The 20,337-nt window shown below is 39.1% G+C and overlaps 1 protein-coding gene across 4 annotated transcripts; it reads right to left on the reverse strand.

The window, feature by feature from the left end:
* Positions 1–435: 435 nt before the first annotated feature.
* On the reverse strand, positions 436–20,090 carry nap1l4b (nucleosome assembly protein 1-like 4b). Of its 4 annotated transcripts, XM_052150442.1 has the most exons (15): positions 19,982–20,090; positions 18,707–18,754; positions 14,305–14,401; positions 13,199–13,340; positions 13,004–13,090; positions 6,482–6,610; positions 6,183–6,254; positions 4,766–4,905; positions 4,526–4,671; positions 3,655–3,674; positions 3,342–3,461; positions 3,197–3,232; positions 3,013–3,066; positions 2,822–2,859; positions 436–719 (listed from the first exon to the last, which is right to left on the reverse strand). In XM_052150442.1, exons 2-14 carry the CDS (start codon positions 18,729–18,731, stop codon positions 2,848–2,850), a joined length of 1,080 nt encoding a protein of 359 aa, XP_052006402.1. In that variant the 5' UTR covers positions 18,732–18,754; positions 19,982–20,090; the 3' UTR covers positions 436–719; positions 2,822–2,847. The 4 variants fall into 4 exon arrangements, with proteins under 4 accessions (XP_052006402.1, XP_052006387.1, XP_052006393.1 ...); XM_052150427.1 differs by lacking the exon at positions 2,822–2,859 and having other exon boundaries at positions 437–719; XM_052150433.1 differs by lacking the exon at positions 2,822–2,859 and having other exon boundaries at positions 437–719; positions 18,707–18,751; positions 19,982–20,067.
* Between the last annotated feature and the right edge of the window lie 247 nt (positions 20,091–20,337).

The following is a 20,337-nucleotide window of genomic DNA, read 5'->3' on the forward strand; positions in this document are numbered from 1 at the left end:
CCGATACATTGGTTGGTTGGCGACCAACACACCTCCATAAATAAATAATTGCATAATTACATGCTGCTTCATTCATAAAGTATATAAATAAATATGCTGTGTAAAAAAAGATTATGCCTATGACACGGAAAGGAAACCTTTTGTTAAACACCAACAACCTTGACAAATACAATACCATTAATTTCAACTCAGGGTTAAGAATTCACCTACTCAAAAATGGTATTAAAGAGACAATGTTTGCAAGTAAAACTAAAGACTGTTTCAAACATTTTTGACTTTGCATTCTCTATAGAAATGGTGCAATGGCATGTCAAAATATTTAAATATGTCTGCACTCCAAAGTCAAAGCCTAAATAATGACTTAAAAAATAGTTTTGTTTTACTTTTATTTATTTATATATATATATATATATATATATATATATATATATATATATATATATATATATATATACATACATTCTGAGGCAGACCACATGGAATTGCCCAATTTATAGTGCTGTTGAACAATATCTGTTGAGTTTTGAAGTAAGCAATATATGAAGAAAAAAACGTTTTTCTTTCCAATGTACTGCATCATTGGGGTTGTTTTGTGAGGATGGTATGTATAATCAGCAGAGACTACACACAGCACTATTGAGCTGATGGGGATTGACAGTGGCAGGAGTGAGCAGTCCAAACTACTGTTGTTTGCAATCTGGAGGCTGAGGATCCACACTCTGAAAAAAGTCATAAAAGAGAGGGATGGAGTGAAAGGTGGGTCAGAAAAAGAAATGATTATCAAGTAAGAATAACTATAACTGCAACTTGATAAGAGTGTGAGGCGATCTTAAGTTAATCACCACTTTTTTTGTACTGCAGATACACCACCTCATGGGAAGATAGAAGTGCATTTTAATTGATCCATCAGAAGAAAATGTGCCATGCCTGAAGCATCTTTTTCTTAAAGGGGTCTTTTCATAAGTAATCACTTTTTTTTTTTTTTTTTTAAATAAGAATTTGCCACAAAAACATACTATAACTTTCAGAACTCAAAAGCATTTATAGAACCTAAGCCAGAACAATGGTCATTCATTAATAATTGCATACAATTAGGTTTTTATGGCAAAAATTCTGCAGGATTCACAGGTGCGTACGCACATAAATTAGCTAAACATTTTTGATAAATCCAGATTATTCTAAATACATATCCATGTAAATGCTTTCCGCACAATCTGACCTGTAGAGTCATTCACCACTCTTTACAAACATATCATTACGTGGTCTAAAGATGCGCCTATGCTTTAGAGCACCAGCAAGAGCCAAGTGTTCTATTATTAAACCCAGTTGAGACACAATAAACTCCTGAGTGTGAACTACAGGGTATACAGCATAAGCGAAATGGATAGAAGGACTCTGTCTTTCATTAGCAGTCATGAACCTTTCCTGGTCATGGACGAGAAATGCAAATCCTTAGATTACTCACCAAAGGGCAAACAAATTCATCTTCTCTTTAAAAAAAAAAAAAAAGTCACTGAGATGTTTGGCAATGTGTTAATTACGACATACCGGTTTTAACGATTAATCAGTGCCAATAGTAGACTTTTGGAACTATCAGTTATCGGCAAAGATGTATTATTTTTTTAATTCCTCTGTGTTACTTTGTGGCCAGCACTGGAGGAGTCTACAGTTCGAACGGCTTGGTTCTACAATATATCAGAAGCCTCTATAGGTGAAATAAAAACAATCAGTGACACTTTGTGGGGATTTGTTGTATCAAAATCTTTCATCATTAACAAATTAATCTATATTTTTTTCCTCACTTTAATGCATGTATTGTTATTTCGATTAGATAATCAAGTGTATTAAAGTGAAGCAAGGGCATGCAAAGATAAAATGCAAATATACGGTAACGTGCCCCGTCGGCACATACATTTTGTCTTCAACTTCATATCTTGTGAATAATAATTGTTACACTTTCCAATAACGTGCCATCTGTTAACATTAGTTAACAACATTGGTTAACATGGTCTTACAACGAACAACACTTTTATAGTATTTATTAATCTTGGTTAATGTTAATTTCAACATATACAAAAACATGTTTAAAATCAAAAGTTGTATTTGTTAACATTCATTAAAGCATTTTGAACATTAACAAAGATTAATAAATGCTATAAAAAATATATTGTTCATTGTCTGTTCATAATACCTAATGCATTAACTAATGTTAAAGAATGGAACCTTACTGTAAAGTTTTATCATAATCATAAACCTTATTCCTCATTATACACTATTTGGTGAAATAAATATGCACAAAACCCTTCATCTGGTGAATATTTAGGCTAGAAAAAGCTTAATTTGGTAAATACTTAAATATATAGCATTGTAACAGAGCCAAGTCTCCCTCACTTCAAGATATGAGTCCCCAGTGTGTTTTAGGCTTGTTTATAGTTAAAAGTCCCACATTACACCAAATCATAATTTGTTTCTTCTTATTATTAGGATATTCTTTGAACAATAAAAAAAATAAAATATCTGTGTCTCTGCCCATTATAGTAAGAAAAGACTAAGACAGTTTTTAACATTCTATACATTTATTTTAAAAACTAAATGAATCTATTAATTTAATCAAATAAAAATGTATCTGTTATCAGCCTTTTTTCACAACCTTAGCTATCAGTATCTGCAAAATCCACTATTGTCAACCTCTAGTTTTGTCCAATGTTACAGGGTTGCTGTGGGCATTGAATAGGAGATGTAAAGACAAGGATGAAGATAAGTCGTGTTTGGAGACATGAAAGCAACAATCTGGAATGAACTCATGACATTTCTTTCTTACCTAGAAATGTATGAGATGACAATGACTTATGCCTGTAACTAGGGTAAAGGAAAAGGGTAGAATACAAACCACAAATCACCATTAATCATCAGGCATGCAAATAAACACAAACGTTCATCAAAAGAAAAGATCAAAATTGATAGTTACAGAGATTGAGAAAAGCTAAAGTTGAAATCTAAAGCCAAACTGACCTTGGAATCTAATTCTCCCTCCTCCTCCTCGTCCTCATCCTCCTCATCTTGGTCCTAGTACACACGAAATACAGAGTTACCTTAAAATGCCAACACAATACCACATAAAGCATGAGTGATTTCAATTGCAGTTTAACAAAACACTAAAAGCTCCATTTGTCTTTAATAATACAGCCATATTCACCTCCTCTTCACCCTCATCGAGTTCCTCCTCCTCAAACTGTCAGGCATCAAGAACAGACACAAACTTACAAAATGAATGTACATTGGAAGCATTCTGCTGAATCATAGAATTCTTAAAACAGTAAGTAATTTTGCCAAATACATACACTTTCATCATCCTCCAGAGCTTCTCCTGTAAAATACAAAACTGCTCTCGGCACGATTCTTTCCCTGAAGAAATGACCGATTTCAAAATCTGTGGCTAAGGTGTACTCAGAATCCTCATCCTGTTAAAAAGAACACACAAACAGGAATTCAATCAGCTTCATTTATTCATTTGGAGATGAAAAGTAAATGCAATTATTTTAATAAGGAAGGCAGGGACATCTTGCATTAGAAAACCATATTCAATTTGTAATTTAAAAAGTAAAACCAAACTTGTTAAGCTACAACTAAAATGAACAAAGAAGCAGTACTCACCAACTCTTTGTCTGGCGAAACTAAAAGGGGAAAAAATACTGGTCACTTAATGTGCTAACAATAGACCGATTGTATATAACAAAAAATACTAAAGCGTGCATATCCAACCCAAGAGCAGGACACAATGCAGCATGTTTGCACACTGACATTGTTGCTCCAAAATTTGTACAATAATTACAATATTTAATACCAAATAAATGTCTTATAAATTATTATAATCTTTAGAAAGCATAATAACCTATCCCAAGACTCGTTAACAGGGGGATGTGCTTCGCTAAACTACTTCTGATAGTATTTTTGTATCTTGAGATAATGAAGCATGATAAATCTCCTCAGGATTATTAAGTGTTATTAATGTCTTAACAATCTGTCATGATAGTTAAATACGTTTTTCAAATAAATGTGTTCTAAAGTGTCCTTTCCACCTTATCACTCTTAACAGAGATGGTAGACCAACTAGGGGGAAACTAGTTTGCTGCTGGAAGAGGCGTTACTGTGGCCAGAAGGGGGTGTTCACCCTGCTGTCTGTGTGTGTCCGAATGCCCCAGTATTGTGAAAGGGACACTATATTGTGTAAAAAAAAAAGAGAAAAGCCCAGTCCATCAGATGACATTTTAAACCGAAGACTCTAGGGGGTCATTCAAAATCTGGTGTCCTGGCCAAATTTCCTCCATTGGCCTCAATCCATCACTGCCTACTAATAATTCCCTATATTTTATATAATTATAAACCCCTGATCTGAGCATTCCAATACAAGAATTTGCACCTTACCGCTAATGATTTCCCAAATGTACCATTCGACATACTAATATGAGTTCATCTGTTATTAGCATTTATAAAGGTTGACAGATATATCTGTCATATTGTGCACCTTTAATAGGGTTGAAAAAGTTGAAAAAGGAGTCATTGGGCACTTGTTTGGTGATGACCCTCGCAGTCCCCCTGCCTTTGTGCTTCTGCTTCTTCTTGATTGTTTTGACTGTCACATCTTTGGCTTTGTGCCAATCAATTTCACACCTGCAAACAGGAAGAGATGTTGCAGGGAAAGTGAAGATTGAAAAAGCTGTTAAAAAGTAAGAGTAGATATTGCACAAGGCGAGTATTTTCTCACCCCTCACAGTCAATGATTTCTGGTCCCTCGAATGAAAATGGTTCCTCTGCATCTGGCTCTGACTTCATCTTGTATACTTTTGTGAGGACTGTGTTGGTGAAGTATTCATTGGGTTCAAAATGAAACTCTAATGTAAAACTCTGTCCAAAGATTGAAACATATATTGCAATTGTAAAATGATCTGTATTGTTAATTGATACAAGCAACATTTGCATCAGTAAACAATATGATAAGACCTTAATTTAATGTAATAGAGGCTTAACCTCATATGACCCCGTTTCCTCATATGAGGACCTTGAATTTTGGCTTCCCTGCACCCTATACCCAATTTAAATTCATTTAAACTGACTGTCCTCAAATCAGGAGACTCTAGATTTTCATTTAAGGGTTAAATTATCATGGTATGACATTACATGACAATACAAAATGGCACCAAATTTAGTGAATTGCTTCTATGTAAGCAAACCAAACAAAAGTGGATCTGTTACAAAAACATCTGTAACAGCTGTTGTGCAAATTTGAACACTTCTGCGATTTATTGCAAGTCAGCATACTGTTGTTCATGTTGTCCCCATACAAGGACATTGGGACTTTATTTCTGAAAAACCTAAGACCCAATGGGCGTGATCACCATTGTGAATCATTGGCTGTGTCCAAAAGCTGAAAAATGCAGTTTTCTGAGAATGTATATGATGGAGGAAGAATTAAAATAAGGTGTCTTTCACACTGTTGTAAGACTAGTGCATTTATACAAAATGCTGATAGTCAAGACATTAACTTAATAGCATTCACTTCTGACATCAGGATAAGAGTTCAGTTAGAGGCTTAAGATGACATTTTTCAACGATCAACATGATTGGCAATCATTGGACTAGGTTAACCGTTACTTTGATTCAGAATTGATGAAGGTAATTTCTGGCTACCACTTATTTGTTTTACAATATGCAGTGAGAGAACTTTAAGGTTTTGTTGCCAAAATAGAGAACAAATTGTAATACAAAATTTGATACACAAAGCTGACTTTCTGTTGCTTTGTATCAATGAAATATACCAAAACATAGACTGTCCCCATAGAAGTGATTTTGTTTGCATGGGTATCTTCACGGGTTTCTAAATGTTAAAACACATTCATTTTAAAAACAAAATTAGGCTTAAACGGTGTCCTAACCAGGCGTGACACAATGTTTCCAGCAACAAACAATTTGTCTGTTCACTCTCAATTCAAAACAGTGACACAATCACAGCCAATCAGAGACCAATAGGACCAATGAGATTTCACTAGGGGCAGGGCTACATTGCAACGCTGCAAAATTAGAAACCGAGTTATCGAAAAAATGTTCTGTTGCTCACCTCGTCATGGCTGTTTGGACAAAAATTCATGCCTGATTTGGACATGGTGTTAATATATTGTCCTTACCATGGGCTGATCAGGACCAGAAAAAATCACTTTAATATCTTGTAGATGTTTAAGTATTGGCTCATCATGTTCCTGTTGAGACATAGAGCATTTTGGGCAGTGTAAATGTTTGTTTTCTTTACAAATATACTCTTTAAACGAAAAATGTTCCCATGACTATGCCTTTCTTAAAACTAAATTCATAACGAAACATATAATGCCAATCCAAGGTTACCTGGCAAAAAGAAAGCATTAAATAATCAATGCTCAGAATATAAGCTAAATAATTAAACAGAATATCTGATGTTCTGCTAGTTTACCTGCAGCATATCACTCAGCATGTCCACACTTCTGAATATGGTGAGCCAGAACTCTGGAACTCCCTTGGGTTTCTCCTCATTAGCATCCTCTGTCTTTTCCTCTATAGCAGCTTTCTTCTTCAAATCTTCCTGAAAATAACAGTTTGTCTTAGGCTTTGTTCACACTGGATGTTTAACACATTCATCACAGACAACAGCTTAAAAATGGGAGGGGTGTCATATGGAGTGTTTATTACTGCTAGGGTTTATAACAGTCCCGTTTTAGATGGACGTCCCCTATTTTATCCCATACGGGACACCTATTGTCATGTATTTTAGTGGGTTACAAAATGTCCTGTATTGAAGGCTTTGTGTCCCGTATTGAAGCATAAAAGTGTTGGACAGCAAGATTCTTGAAGAGGACCCCCGTCATATACTGAAGTGCTCAAAATGATCATGCATCCCATATTCGTGTGAGGCATTCAATCTTATCGCGTTGTGGTGGCTTGTAGTGGGTGTGTGTTACCGCACCATATTGCAGCTCTTTGGGTGAGAAAAGTCAATGTCTGTATTATTTTAAAAGAGGTTTGCATGACAAATGGGTGACATATACATGACAAATGGGTGCATTCCATTCAGAAGTGATCATCCCTATACCATATTCCCCGCATAGACGTGACAGTTTTGGAGTGCTGAAAAATGTAATAAAAAGGTAATTCTGAACTCGCTTTAAGTCATTATTTAATATCAACAATCATCATCATTGTTTTCCCTTTGAAGTGCCCTGTCTTCTCGTTGCAACACCTGATGAAACAACCCTTCATGCACAACAAATAATGACAAAAACTTATAAAATCCGATCTGACCATTCAGACGGAGACATATTAAAGGGGTCATGGCATGAGGAATCAAATTTTCCTTAATTATTTTGACATATAAGAGGGCATTATACTATAAAAACATACTGCAAGTTGAAAACCTTAATAGAAAAAGAGCATTTATTTAAACCATGCTGCAAAAATGTTTGGAATTTGTGGAACTTGTGACATCACAAGGACCCAAATTACTGCCTCTTCAACAAGACCATGTGGACATCAATGCCCATTTTTCATCATTGCACCCTTGGCCCTGCCCACAGTTGCTCAATCAGTCACACAGGTGAAGAGAAGATGGGCCTGTCATGGTAAATTCATTACACAGGACACTTTCATGTGCCTTTCTAGATCTAAATGTTTTTCTACATACACGTGCACAGCTTTGAAATTTATCATACATCTCGTGCCACTTTTAACCCTCTGGGGTCTGGGGGTGTTTTGGGCCCTGGAGAAGTTTTGACATGCCTTGACATTTGACATGCCTTGACGTTTTTTTCAGTTGCTTAAAAACATATTAATGGCTAAAGTCTGATAACACTGTATTCGGCACAAACTGGGCTACAATCGTATATGAGCAACATGTGTGTACATGTTTGTATTTTTGAGAAAATAATGTTTATGCGTGGTTTTTGAAAAAAAAACTAACATTTTAAGTAATTGAAATAAGGCCATATAACACATACTAAACATTTGTCCACAAGCCTTTGAGAACTGGATCTTGTAGCCTAGAATTTTTACTACATAATTATGTGAAACCCATCCTGATCACTCATTCATACAAAACAATATAGTAATTGAACTTTTGTAAGACACTTTAGTGTTAGAAAGGTCATATGCAAGGAGGCGTGTACTATCATGAATATTGATGTGATTCACACCTGAGGAGACAAAAGACCCTCCCCTGGGCCTATCAATGAGGAATGTGACAGAAAGAGAATGAATGTGAGGAGACTTAATGATCAAAATCAAGTTTTAAGTTAAAGATGTAATCTGACTATACATTTTCTTTACATAAAGACTTCACTTAATTTTAGACCTACACAACCATTTAAAAGATGTATCTTCTGCTCATGGAGACTGCATTTATTTGATCCAAAATACAGTAAAAACAGTGAAATTGTGAACTCTTTTTACAATTTAAAAGAACAGTTTTCTATTTGAATATATTGTAAAATGCAATTTGTGATCAAAGCTGAATTTTCAGCATCATTACTGCAGTCTTCAGTGTCACCTGATCCTTTAAAAGGCAACAGTTTAGGCTTTCTTTAGACATATGTTTCATGTTTGTGTGATAAGTATTCGCAGAGTTTTAGTTCATTTTTGTGACGTGTATCAGATATTTGCTCGCAAACCCAGAGACAGCTGAAAGCTCACCCTTTTTATTTTCTTTATTTTACAAAAGCTGTTTTGTTGTTATTGTGAGTGTACACAAATAACAGTAGACCCTTTATAGTCTCTAATGATGTCTTACACTTATCTGTATGCCCCAAAATGACAGAGAATTTTACGTTATTTCCTCTGTAATGACGGAAAAATCCAGCAAGACGCGCCAACACGTCCGTTGACCCCAGAGGGTCAAAAGACGCAATGCCAAGTTATAATTCTAAAACAGAGACCCCATTGTGTTTCATTTAGCTGTGCTGTCATGCTGTTGTGTTGTTCTGAAGGCGTCCTGGACCGTTTTTGCACCCATCTGTGCTATTTGTTCTTCTAAGGATTATTATTATTATTCTTTCAAGGTTTCTGTACTCAACGGGGTACTTAACGTGTGAAAAATCTTGAAATTTTGCACACACATGGAGTGGTGGTGGAGTAGTGGGTTACAACACTGAACTGTTAATCAGAAGGTTGGCAGTTTGATCCCCACAGCCACCACCATTGTGTCCTTGAGCACTTAACTCCAGGTTGCACCGGGGGGATTGTCCCTGTAATAAGTGCAATGTAAGTCTCTTTGGATAAAAGCGTCTGCCAAATGCATAAATGTAAATGTCTATGTAAATAAGAGTTGTCAGCCATTAGGGCTGGTCAAAGTTGCAAGGGATTGGGGTAGGGGGGTCTCTGTAGTGCCCCCTTGACAATGGACATTTAAGGGGGGTCTGTAACACCCTATTTTCACCTATAGTCACCAAAATTGGTACATACAGTTGAAGTCAGAAGTATACATACATCATAGCCAAACACATTTAAACTTATAGTTTTTCACAATACCTGACATTTAATATTTATTCATAGAAAACATTCCCTGTCTTAGTTCAGTTAGGATCACTACTTAATTTTAAGAATGTCAGATATATGTTCATCTAGTGCTTTTAGATCTTAGTGCTGCATTCGACATGATAGAACACAACATTCTCTTGAATAGGCTGGAGAATTATGTTGGCAGTGGACTTGCATTAGCATGGTTTAGGTTCTATTTATCAGACCGCTACTACTTTGTTTGTGTAAAATAGGAATTGTCAAATCAAACAAAAGTTAAGTATGGAGTGCCACAGGGATCAGTTTTAGGACCTCTGCTTTTCTCCTTATACAATAATGGAATAATGAATAAATGTTTGTAGAATAGCATTATTCCATCTGAGAAATATAAATAAATTATGACACATGCTCTCTGTTGCCGATGCCGAAAAAAGGTATTAATGCGGTCATGGAATCAAGACTAGATTTTTGTAATGCATTACTGGGAGGATGTCCAGCAAGTCCAATAAATAAACTTAAATTGGTTAAAAATGGTTTAGTTGGTGACGTAAAGTGAATCCGTTAGTCATCGTTTACATAGAACAGCGCTCCGCGAGTTTCCACATTTCCAGAGGTAATTTAGGTCTTTAAAGTCTGAAGTTTCAGAGTTAAACTTGTTTAGGTACATTCCTTATTTCACTGAATGTTTCACATTTTATAAGGAAGTGCAATTTTGTCTCGACCTCACCTGTCAAACAGTGACCACATATTCTGTTTTCTTTTGGTTGCCATGATTTTTTGTGTCTTCCTATTTCAATTGCCAATTTGTAGTCACTGAGCCTGTATTTGGTTAGGATCTGTCTCTGTTTTCTATCTCTGACAGTAAAGAGATATTTTGCTAACTCATACTCTCTGTTTAGGGCCAGATAATATTCTTTGTATTGCGTTAAAATTTGCTTTACTCTCTCTTACACACACACACCCCACCCTATCCTTGTTTATCCAAGGACTATTTAGAAACAGCGCAAGCCGTGATACTATTTCTGTATTACTAACAAAGAATTGGACGTATCATTTTTTTTTGAACCATCAACGGCAGATTCTGATCGGTCACGTAAGAAAGTAGTTCCATGCACAAATGTGCTTTTATGACCAAACTGAGTTTTTCCTATATTTTTTTAATGTACTTGTTCGTTGATCTGTTGTATATAAGCAATATCACACTCACAATCGTGCGATATGGCCCTACATCAGCACTGCTGTAATTACCTGTGGCCGAATCACAGCAGTGCTGATGTAGGGTCATATCGCACTCTTGCTCGTGTGGTATTGCTTAAATATTCTATACACAATTTACAATCATATTTAATCAAACAACACAATGATTACTAAGACTTTATAGATATCACAGTTTAATTTTTGTTAATAGAAGATTTCCTGTTAAGCTGCTTTGAAACTATGTGTATTTTGAAAAGCACTATACAAATAAAAATTACATGACTTAACTTGAATAATAGTAATTACCAGTGGGTCAGAAGTTTACATATAAGTTGACATATACTTTGTTAGTATTTGGTAGGATTGCCTTTAAATTGTTTAACTTTTATTGTTTAACAAACATTTTGCGTAACTTGGGAAACTGGTGTAACCTATTCAGGTTTGTAGGCCTCCTTGCTCACACACACTTTTTTAGTTCTGCCCACATATTTTTTATCAGATTGAGGTCAGGGCTTTGTGATGGCCACTCCAATACCTTGACTTTGTTGACCTTAAGCCATTTTGCCACAACTTTGGAGGTATGCTTGTGGTCATTGTCCATTTGGAAGACCCATTTGCGACCAAGCTTTAACTTCCTGGCTGATATCTTGAGATTTTGCTTCAATATATCTACATAATTTTCCTTCCTCATGATGCCATCTATTTTGTGAAGTGCATCAGTCCCTCATGATGACAAAACACCCCACAACATGATACTGCAACCCACATGCTTCACGGTTGAGGCGTTGTTCTTCGGCTTGCAAGCATCTCCCTTTTTCCTCCAAACATATCAATGGTCATCATTGCCAAATAGTTAAATTTTTGTTTCATTAGACCAGAGGACATTTCACCAAAAAGTAAGATCTTTGTCCCCATGTGCACTTGCAAACTGTAGTCTGGCTTTTTTATGCCGATTTTGCAGCATTGGCTTCTTCCTTGCCGAGCAGCCTTTCAGGATATAACGATATAGGACTCGTTTTACTGTGGATATAAATACTTGTCTACCTGTTTCCTCCAGCATATTCACAATGTCCTTTGCTGTTGTTCTGGGATTGATTTGCACTTTTCACACAAAACTACATTTATCTCTAGGAGACTAAATGTGTCTCTGTGTGGTCCCATGGTGTTTATTCTTGCATACTATTGTTTGTACAGATGAACATGGTACCTTCAGGCATTTGGAAATTGCTTCAAAGGATAAACCAGACTTGTCGAGGTCGACAATTGTTTTGGCTAATTTCTTTTGATTTTCCCCATGATGTCAAGCAGAGGCACCTCCAATTCAGTACACCTCCTATCAGAAGCTAATTGGCTAATTGTCTAAAGGCTTGACATCGTTTTCTGGAATTTTCCAAGCTGCTTAAAGACACAGTTAACTTTTAAGAATTGTGATATAGTCAATTAAAAGTTAAAAAAAAGTTATCAATTGTTGGAAAAATTACTCGTGTCATGCACAAAGTAGATGTAGATGCCAAAACAATAGTTTGCTAATATGAAATCTGTGTAGAGGTTAAAAAAATCATTTTAATGACTTCAACCTAAGTGTATGTAAACTTCTGTCTTAACTGTATGTTAATCCTGAAATGTAGGTTTGTAAATGTTGTGGTCTTGTAGAATTTGGTCATTTTCTTCGGGTTGCGTTCTTTTGCTACGTTTCAGATATGGCTCTATTGGTAGGCTGCACGATGTTAGCCAATCACAACTGTGGGCATTTACATTGAACTCTTAAAGGGTCAGACAGCATAAAACCAGAGCGGAAAATTATTATGTATGACTAAATTATGACTGTTTTTGTGAAAAACTATACTAACATTGTGGAAAGATAATAAAAAAAATAAAATAAAAATGTAATCCACCTATGAATGTTTTTTGGATCAGATTGTCCTGTTCAGACTACAAAAACCTAAATGGATTTAAGTAAGATAGGCCAAAAAAATCAGATTTTTTTCTGTCTGTGTGAACATAGACTTAGAACAGTGGTTCTCAAACCAGTCCTGGAGGCCCCCCAACACTGCACATTTTGCATGTCGCCCTTTTCTGACATAGCCAATTTATGTCTTGGAGTCTCCACTACCGAGCTGATGATTTGAATCAGGTGTGCTCGATTGAGGAGACATCCAAACTGTGTAGTGTTGAGGGGCCTCCAGGTTTGAGAACCACTGCCTTATAATACTAAAGAGCCAACTTCTGTTAGCATCTGGTGTGGTTTCAATGTGAGCGGAGAGATAATACTCACTGCTAATGCTTCTTCATCCTCATGGTCACTCTGCCTTTCACACTCCTCATCGGTGGGTTCCACTTTTCCAGAGACAATGTCTCTTCTCTAGAAATACACAAAAATATAGCTCTCTAACAGTAACAAATATGTATTTATATAATAATAAAAAACATTCACAAATACGAAAAAATATCATACAAAATCAAAACTCACTTTGTCAAATAACGGCTGATAAAGAGCGCCATACTTTCTCTCCAGCTCATGTACCTCCTTGTAAAACTTGGCTTCAATATGTGTGCTGTTAACCTGAAGGTTTTTTAGGGCATCGACTCTTCTTTTCACAGACTTGGGTAAGCTGGACAGAGGGAGATGGGAGAGAAAGTGAAGACAGACATTATGTGAGCAGATGGGTGTATGGTAAAGCACAGCTGAAACGGTGCATATCCCTGCTCTCTGGGGCCAACAGATGGGTTTAAAGAAAGAGCTTGAGATACAAGATCCATTTTCAAATCCCATCTGTTTCATGCAAATAGCACAAGATGTTATCTTAAGGTTTTGTGCCGCAGCCACTGATTATATTTTTGGAAAAGTGGACTGCTTAATAATTGAGTTATACGGTCAAAAGTATACAGCTGAGCTGAATTTCTGCCTCATACCAAGGAGCGTCATTACCCTCATCATATTATGGATCTTTCTTGCACTCTTTGTAGGCTGTAGGTAATAGTTATAGCAGTTATTAGACCGTTATAACAACTCTAAAGCCTATGTAGTACTGTGATAGACATTTGCATCTGACCGCCTCCACAACAACACATTAATGCCTACTTTACCTTATCACTTCCGTAGCCCGCCTATTAGTGGTGAGCAGTGACATGGCAAGTAGAGAGAGCATGTCTGTCATGAGCAGAGAGCCAATCATAACAGTGGGCGTTTACTGTCAAGTCTTAAACAAAAAGCAGCACTAAAACTGAGCGTTTCTGAGAGAGGGTCAGAATAAGAGGGTGAAAATATCATGTTTTACAAATATATGACTGTTCTATGTGCAAAAAACTTTACTAATGTTAAAAGTGAACATTAAAGAACATATTAAAAGAATTAAGGCATGACATGACTAGGGTTGCCACTTCTAAAGTTGTAAAATGCGGGACACTCTAAATTTGTTGATGGGGGGTAGTGTTGGCTGATGACTTTTACCACCCTCAGCTGTTTTAGTACGTTTTAGCACTATGTGTGATCTATTCAGTTCGGTTACTTGCATGTTTACATATGGAAACTGGGATAGCTGTTGATTTAGATTGTAAGATTGTTAGATCGCTTACCTCTCCATGACAGAAGCACTGTGTGAGACACTGTCTACTTTTTCCTGAAGAACCGCCAATACCTGTGGGTCCTGCATCACCTGGTCGCTCGCTTTAACTGAAAATAACATGCCATTACCTTACACAACAAGCATTAAAAGAGAATACATTAAGGAAGTACTCATCAGAAAAATATATTCTAATCAATATAACTCAATTCTTATATTTAATATTCAATTATTTTCACTATATTATAATTATGACGAAATGCAGTAATGTTTCTGTTCTGCAAATGTGTTCGTTTGTTCGTTCGTTAGTCAAAGTGCGTTGATGGTTGTTTAAACCAATTATGGGTGTAGTGTGGTTTTAATGCAACATTTTTTTTATTTACAATCATGTGTGCCAGACCTCTCTGGGAACCAGCACCTTATTGTGGTGGAGAGGTTGTGTGCCCTTATGATCCTGAGGGCTGTGTTGTTTGGAGCCAGGTGCTCCTGATAGGGTCTCCCAAGGCAAAGTGGTCTCAGGTGAGGGGCCAGACTAAGAATGGTTAATGCAGAATCCATGGAAAAATGGCAAGAGGAGGAGCTCCCGTCTGGAGCCAGGCCCAGATGGAGGGCTTGTCGGCGAGCACCTGGTGGCCGGGCTTATCATGGAGCCCGGCCGGGCACAGCCCGAAGAAGCGACGTGAAACCCCCCTTTACATCCCTTTGGAGATACCGCAGGAGTAGGGTGCACTGCCATATGGGTGGCAGTGAAGGCTGTGGGCCTCGACGGACCAGACCCGGGCAGCAAAGGCTAGCTCTAGGGACGTGGAATGTCACCTCACTGGGGGGGGGGCCTGAACTGGTGAGGGAGGTGGAGCGTTACCAGTTGGATCTGGTGGGGCTTACTTCGACGCAGAGTTTTGGCTCTGGATCCGTACTCCTGGATAGGGGATGGACTCTATTCTTCTCTGGAGTTTCCCAGGGTGTGAGGCGACAGGCGGGTGTGGGGATACTCACAAGCCCCCGGCTGAGCGCCGCTACGTTGGAGTTTACCCCGGTGGATGAGAGGGTCGCCTCCCTACGCCTACAGGTTGTGGGGGGTAAACTCTGACTGTTGTCTGTGCATATGCACCGAACAGCAGTTCAGAGTATTCGGTCTTCCTGGAGACCCTGAATGGAGTCCTGAATAGGGCCCCAGTAGGGGACTCCATAGTGATGCTGGGTGACTTCAACACGCACGTGGGAAATGACAGGGACACATGGAAAGGCGTGATTGGGAGGAATGGCCTCCCCGATCTGAACTCAAGTGGATGATTGTTATAAGACTTATGTGCTAGTCAAGGATTATCTATAACAAACACCATGTTTGAACATAAGGATGCTTATAAGTGTACGTGGTACCAGAGCACCCTAGGCCGAAGGTCGATGATCGATTTTGTAATAGTGTCATCGGATCTGAGGCCATATGTTTTGGACACTCAGGTGAAGAGAGGGGCAGAGCGGTCAACCGATCACCATCTGGTGGTGAGTTGGGTCAGGGGGTGGGGAAAGACTCTGGACAGACCTGGGAAGCCCAAGCGAGTAGTGCGGGTGAACTGGGAACATTTGGAGGAGGTCCCTGTCCGTGAGATCTTCAACTCACACCTGCGGCTGAGCTTTTCAGGCATCCCTGCGGAGGTTGGGGACATTGAACCGGAGTGGGCAATGTTCAAAGCTTCCATTGCTGAAGCCGCGGTTGAGAGCTGCGGCCTCAAGGTTTTAGGTGCCGCAAGGGGTGGTAACCCTCGAACACCGTGGTGGACACTGGTGGTCAGGGAAGCCGTACCGGCAGTTGCAAGGTACCGACAGGCCCGAAGGGCTACGGTCTCAGCCGTGAGGGAGGCAAAGCAGTGGGTGTGGGAAAAGTTCGGAGAAGCCATGGAGAAGGACTTTCAGTCTGCACCAAAGTGCTTCTGGAAACCTTAGGAGGGGGAAACGGGGAACCATCCAAGCTGTATACAGCAAAGATGGGATGCTGTTGACCTCAACCGAGGAGGTTATTGGGTGGTGGAAGGAACACTTTGAAGAACTCCTAAATCCCAACACGCCCTCTATGCTAGAGGCAGAGCCAGAGGCTGATGGGGGATCAGATTCTATTTCCCTGGGGGAGGTCACTGAGGTAGTCAAACAACTCCGCAGTGGCAAAGCCCCGGGGATTGATGAGATCCGACCAGAAATGGTGAAAGCTTTGGATGTGGAGGGGGTGTCATGGATGACACGCCTCTTCAACATTGCGTGGAAATCTGGGACAGTACCTAAGGAGTGGCAGAACGGGGTGGTGGTGTGTGCCAACTACAGGGGTATCACAATTCTCAGCTTCCCTGGTAAAGTTTACTCCAAGGTGCTGGAGAGGAGGGTTCGGCCGATTGTCGAACCTCGGATTGAAGAGGAACAATGCGGTTTTCGTCCTGGCCGTGGAACGACGGACCAGATCTTTACTCTCGCAAGGATCCTGGAGGGGGCCTGGGAGTATGCCCATCCGGTCTACATGTGTTTTGTGGATCTGGAGAAGGCGTATGACCATGTCCCCCGGGAGAGACTGTGGGAGGTGCTGCGGGAGTACGGGGTGGGGGGGTCCCTTCTTAGGGTGATCCAATCCATGTAGGTCCAAAGCGAGAGCTGTGTCCGGGTCCTCGGCACGAAGTCGAGTTCATTCCATGTGGGGGTTGGTCTCCGCAAGGGCTGCGCTTTGTCACCAATCCTGTTTGTGATATTCATGGACAGGATATCGAGGCGTAGTCGGGGTGGGTAAAGTGTGCAGTTCGGTGGGCTGGGGATCTCATCGCTGCGTTTTGCACATTATGTTGTCTTCATGTCATCATCGGTCCATGACCTTCAGCTCTCATTGGATCGCTTGGCAGTTGAGTGTGAAGCGGCTGGGATGAGGATTAGCACCTCTAAATCTGAGGCCATGGTTCTCAGCAGGAAACCGATGGAGTGCGTACTCCAGGTAGGGAAGGAGGTATTGCCCCAAGTAAAGGAGTTCAAGTACCTTGGGGTCTTGTTCACGAGTGAGGGGACAATGGAGCGGGAGGTTGGCCGGAGAATCGGGGCAGCGGGGGCGGTATTGCCCTCGCTCTATCGCACCGTAGTCACGAAAAGAGAGCTGAGCCAGAAGGCAAAGCTCTCGATCTACCAGTAAATTTTTGTTCCTACCTATGGTCATGAAGGCTGGGTCATGACCGAAAGAACTAGGTCGCGAGTACAAGCGGCCGAAATGGGCTTCCTCAGAAGGGTGGCGGGCTTCTCCCTTAGAGATAGGGTGAGGAGCTCAGTCATCCGTGAGGTGCTCAGAGTAGAGCTGCTGCTCCTTTGCGTCGAAAGGAGTCAGTTGAGGTGGTTTGGGCATCTGGTAAGGATGCCCCCTGGCCGCCTCCCTAGGGAGGTGTTTCAGGCACGTCCAACTGGGTGGAGGCCTCGGGGAAGGATTAGGTGGAGAGATTACATCTCCACACTGGCCTGGGAATGCCTCGGGGTCCCCCAATCAGAGCTGGTTAATGTGGCTCGGGATAGGGAAGTTTGGGGCCCCCTGCTGGAGCAGCTGCCCCTGCGACCCGACTTCGGATAAGTGGTTGAATATGGATGGATGGATGGATCATGTGTGCCAGCTGAAGAGCAGTTACCTAGTTTATTCATGTTTGTTAAAAACCCAGTGAATCAAAATTAAAGTTTTGCTGCTTTTAGTCCAAATCTATAAGCTTTAAGGTCATCTGTATGCTAGTGTATATCTAAATGTTGACAAACTTTATTTTTCAGAAGATATAAACATTTAAAATCATCAGTATCTCTCTTCCAGCTAAAAAGACATCCATGATGTCACATCGAGATCTCCAAGGTCAAGAGTTCTGACTGACACAGTGGAGGGAAATTGCCTTCGAAGGAACAGGGCATAGGGATGATCACTTCAACATGGGAGCTCGACGACGTGGACGTGAGGAAAGTTTTTTATATTAATATAAATGCAGGCTTCATTCACCTAGGGTGATTTAGTTCGTACAGGAGAAAAAAGTTGGGCTTCTTCTCTAGTTTAAATCAGGCTTTAAAAGGAAGCATGTTCTACCCAGTAGACACAAACCACTATTGTTTCAAATTCAATATTATCCTTTTTTATATTATAGGTTTGAGAATGCACTAATTTCTAACAGACTTTTCCATTAAATGTTTTGGCAAACGTTTACACTAAACCTGCCTTATCAAAGTACTGCTGTGATTAAAAATAATCATAATCATTATATATATATATATATATATATATATTCTAACCACCACAAATAAAAAAAGATTTCTCCGTTAGCTCATCTATGTCAGAATTTCTAAATCAAATTCACGATATGTCTTATTTAAAGGATGTGAGGTTGTTCATGAAAGACAAGAATGATATGTGGTAGTTTCTTTACTTTTGGCTTCATTTTCACCATCCATCTTGATACAGCTTCAAAATTCTGCTGGAAAAAGACAAAACATACAACCTCACACATCTTCTACTAGACTAAAAGAATGCTTTGTTTCATGGTAAAGATGAAACTACTTGCAGTTTTTTAATTGTCTAATTTTGTTGTTTAAATGTTGGAAAATTACACTGTTGGTTTCTTATGAGATAACATGCTGCTGGACATCATTTAGCCTACAAGTGCACAACCAAAACCTTAGTGAACATATTTCTCATCTACTGTGACTGTTAATACAATTAAACTAGTTACTTGGTATTCGCCACCACAGTCAGAAATTAAACTGACTGTGACAGTGACAAGAAGATAACATATTAATTTAGGCCTTTAAAAATGTTACATAATTATTTTGGTATTTTTACAAAAACCACAAATTGGAAACACCTTTCAAATAAGGTTTTGTTTGTTAACATTTATAAATGCATTAGGCATCATAAAATAACAACGTACAGTGCATTTTCACAGCATTTCACCTATTAATCTTCTTGTAATAAATGATGTATTGTTTATTGTTAGGTCATGCTACCTAGTGTAGTTTATAACTGTTCATTTATGCAACCTAAATGCATTGATACCCAAAATTCGATCAGTGTGAAATTGATATATTCTATTATACTCGATACATTTAAAGGTGAATGTTTATTTAAAGGTCCAAACAGATGTTTATGTTGACGCCCATCAGAGTTTCTGCGCGGAGACACTGATGCTAGCAGCTAACGTACTAAACTAGCCACAGCCACGTCATAAAACAAATCGCTTCACACAATCTCCACAACCACAAACACGCGTTTAGTAGTGTTCAGCACAGGTGATAGCGGTGTCTTAAACACTGAGGGCGGACAGTGGAGGCTCTTCAGACGAACACCACCTCACTGCTAGCAGGCTAACACACCGCTACACACCCTCAAACAAACACAAACATGACCAGACAGCTCGGGTTATGTGGTTTGATTATGTCTGTCCTAATTAACATGTTACAGGATAAATGTTTGCTCACTGTTTTTCTTTAAGCTTCAACAGTTCGCATTAGTCACTCATAACTTCATCAAAACAAAGATGACATGCACTAAGAGCACACGAATAGATATTTATAACCACTGAAATGGAATTCAGTCTGCTTGGCAATACACAAGACAAGCATTAGCCTATATGGCAGGTATTTAAACTTACTATATCTTATTTATTTGTTTTAGATATTTTATTTACCGTGACTTCATCTCTTACCTGTATCAGCGGGTGATTTTCAGCTGACGGGCTCGGAAGTAAATCTGAAGTGCATTAGTCCAATAACACCCCGCCTCAGTGAAATCCCAAACCCACCTCACAGCCCAGCAAGTTGTTGGCTGCAGTCTCAAAACCTTCTGAACGGAGGTTCTAAGGTACCACAATCGCGTTCCGATGCCTAAACACATCAGCTTTTTAGTCGGAGTTTGTTTATGTGTAGCTTTGTGATGTTTTATAGCAGTTTTACTGTCTCTGCTTACATGTGTGGAAGCTCTGAACTGATAATAAAAGTGCACCCAACATTAAAATTCTGTCATCATTTACTCACCCTCATGGCATCTAAGATGTTTATGACT

The sequence above is a fragment of the Xyrauchen texanus genome, chromosome 2, assembly GCF_025860055.1.
Source record: "Xyrauchen texanus isolate HMW12.3.18 chromosome 2, RBS_HiC_50CHRs, whole genome shotgun sequence".
Lineage (NCBI taxonomy): Eukaryota > Metazoa > Chordata > Actinopteri > Cypriniformes > Catostomidae > Xyrauchen > Xyrauchen texanus.

Excerpts from the sequence above, each read along its gene's own strand:
- nap1l4b (XM_052150427.1), bottom strand. The coding sequence starts at position 18,731 with ATGGATGGTGAAAATGAAGCCAAAA. Across the intron at positions 6,611-13,003 it reads AGGATGAAGAAGCATTAGCA|GAAGATTTGAAGAAGAAAGC; the intron begins GTGAGTATTATC and ends TGTTATTTTCAG. Across the intron at positions 3,462-3,654 it reads TTTCGCCAGACAAAGAGTTG|GATGAGGATTCTGAGTACAC; the intron begins GTGAGTACTGCT and ends TCTTTTTAACAG.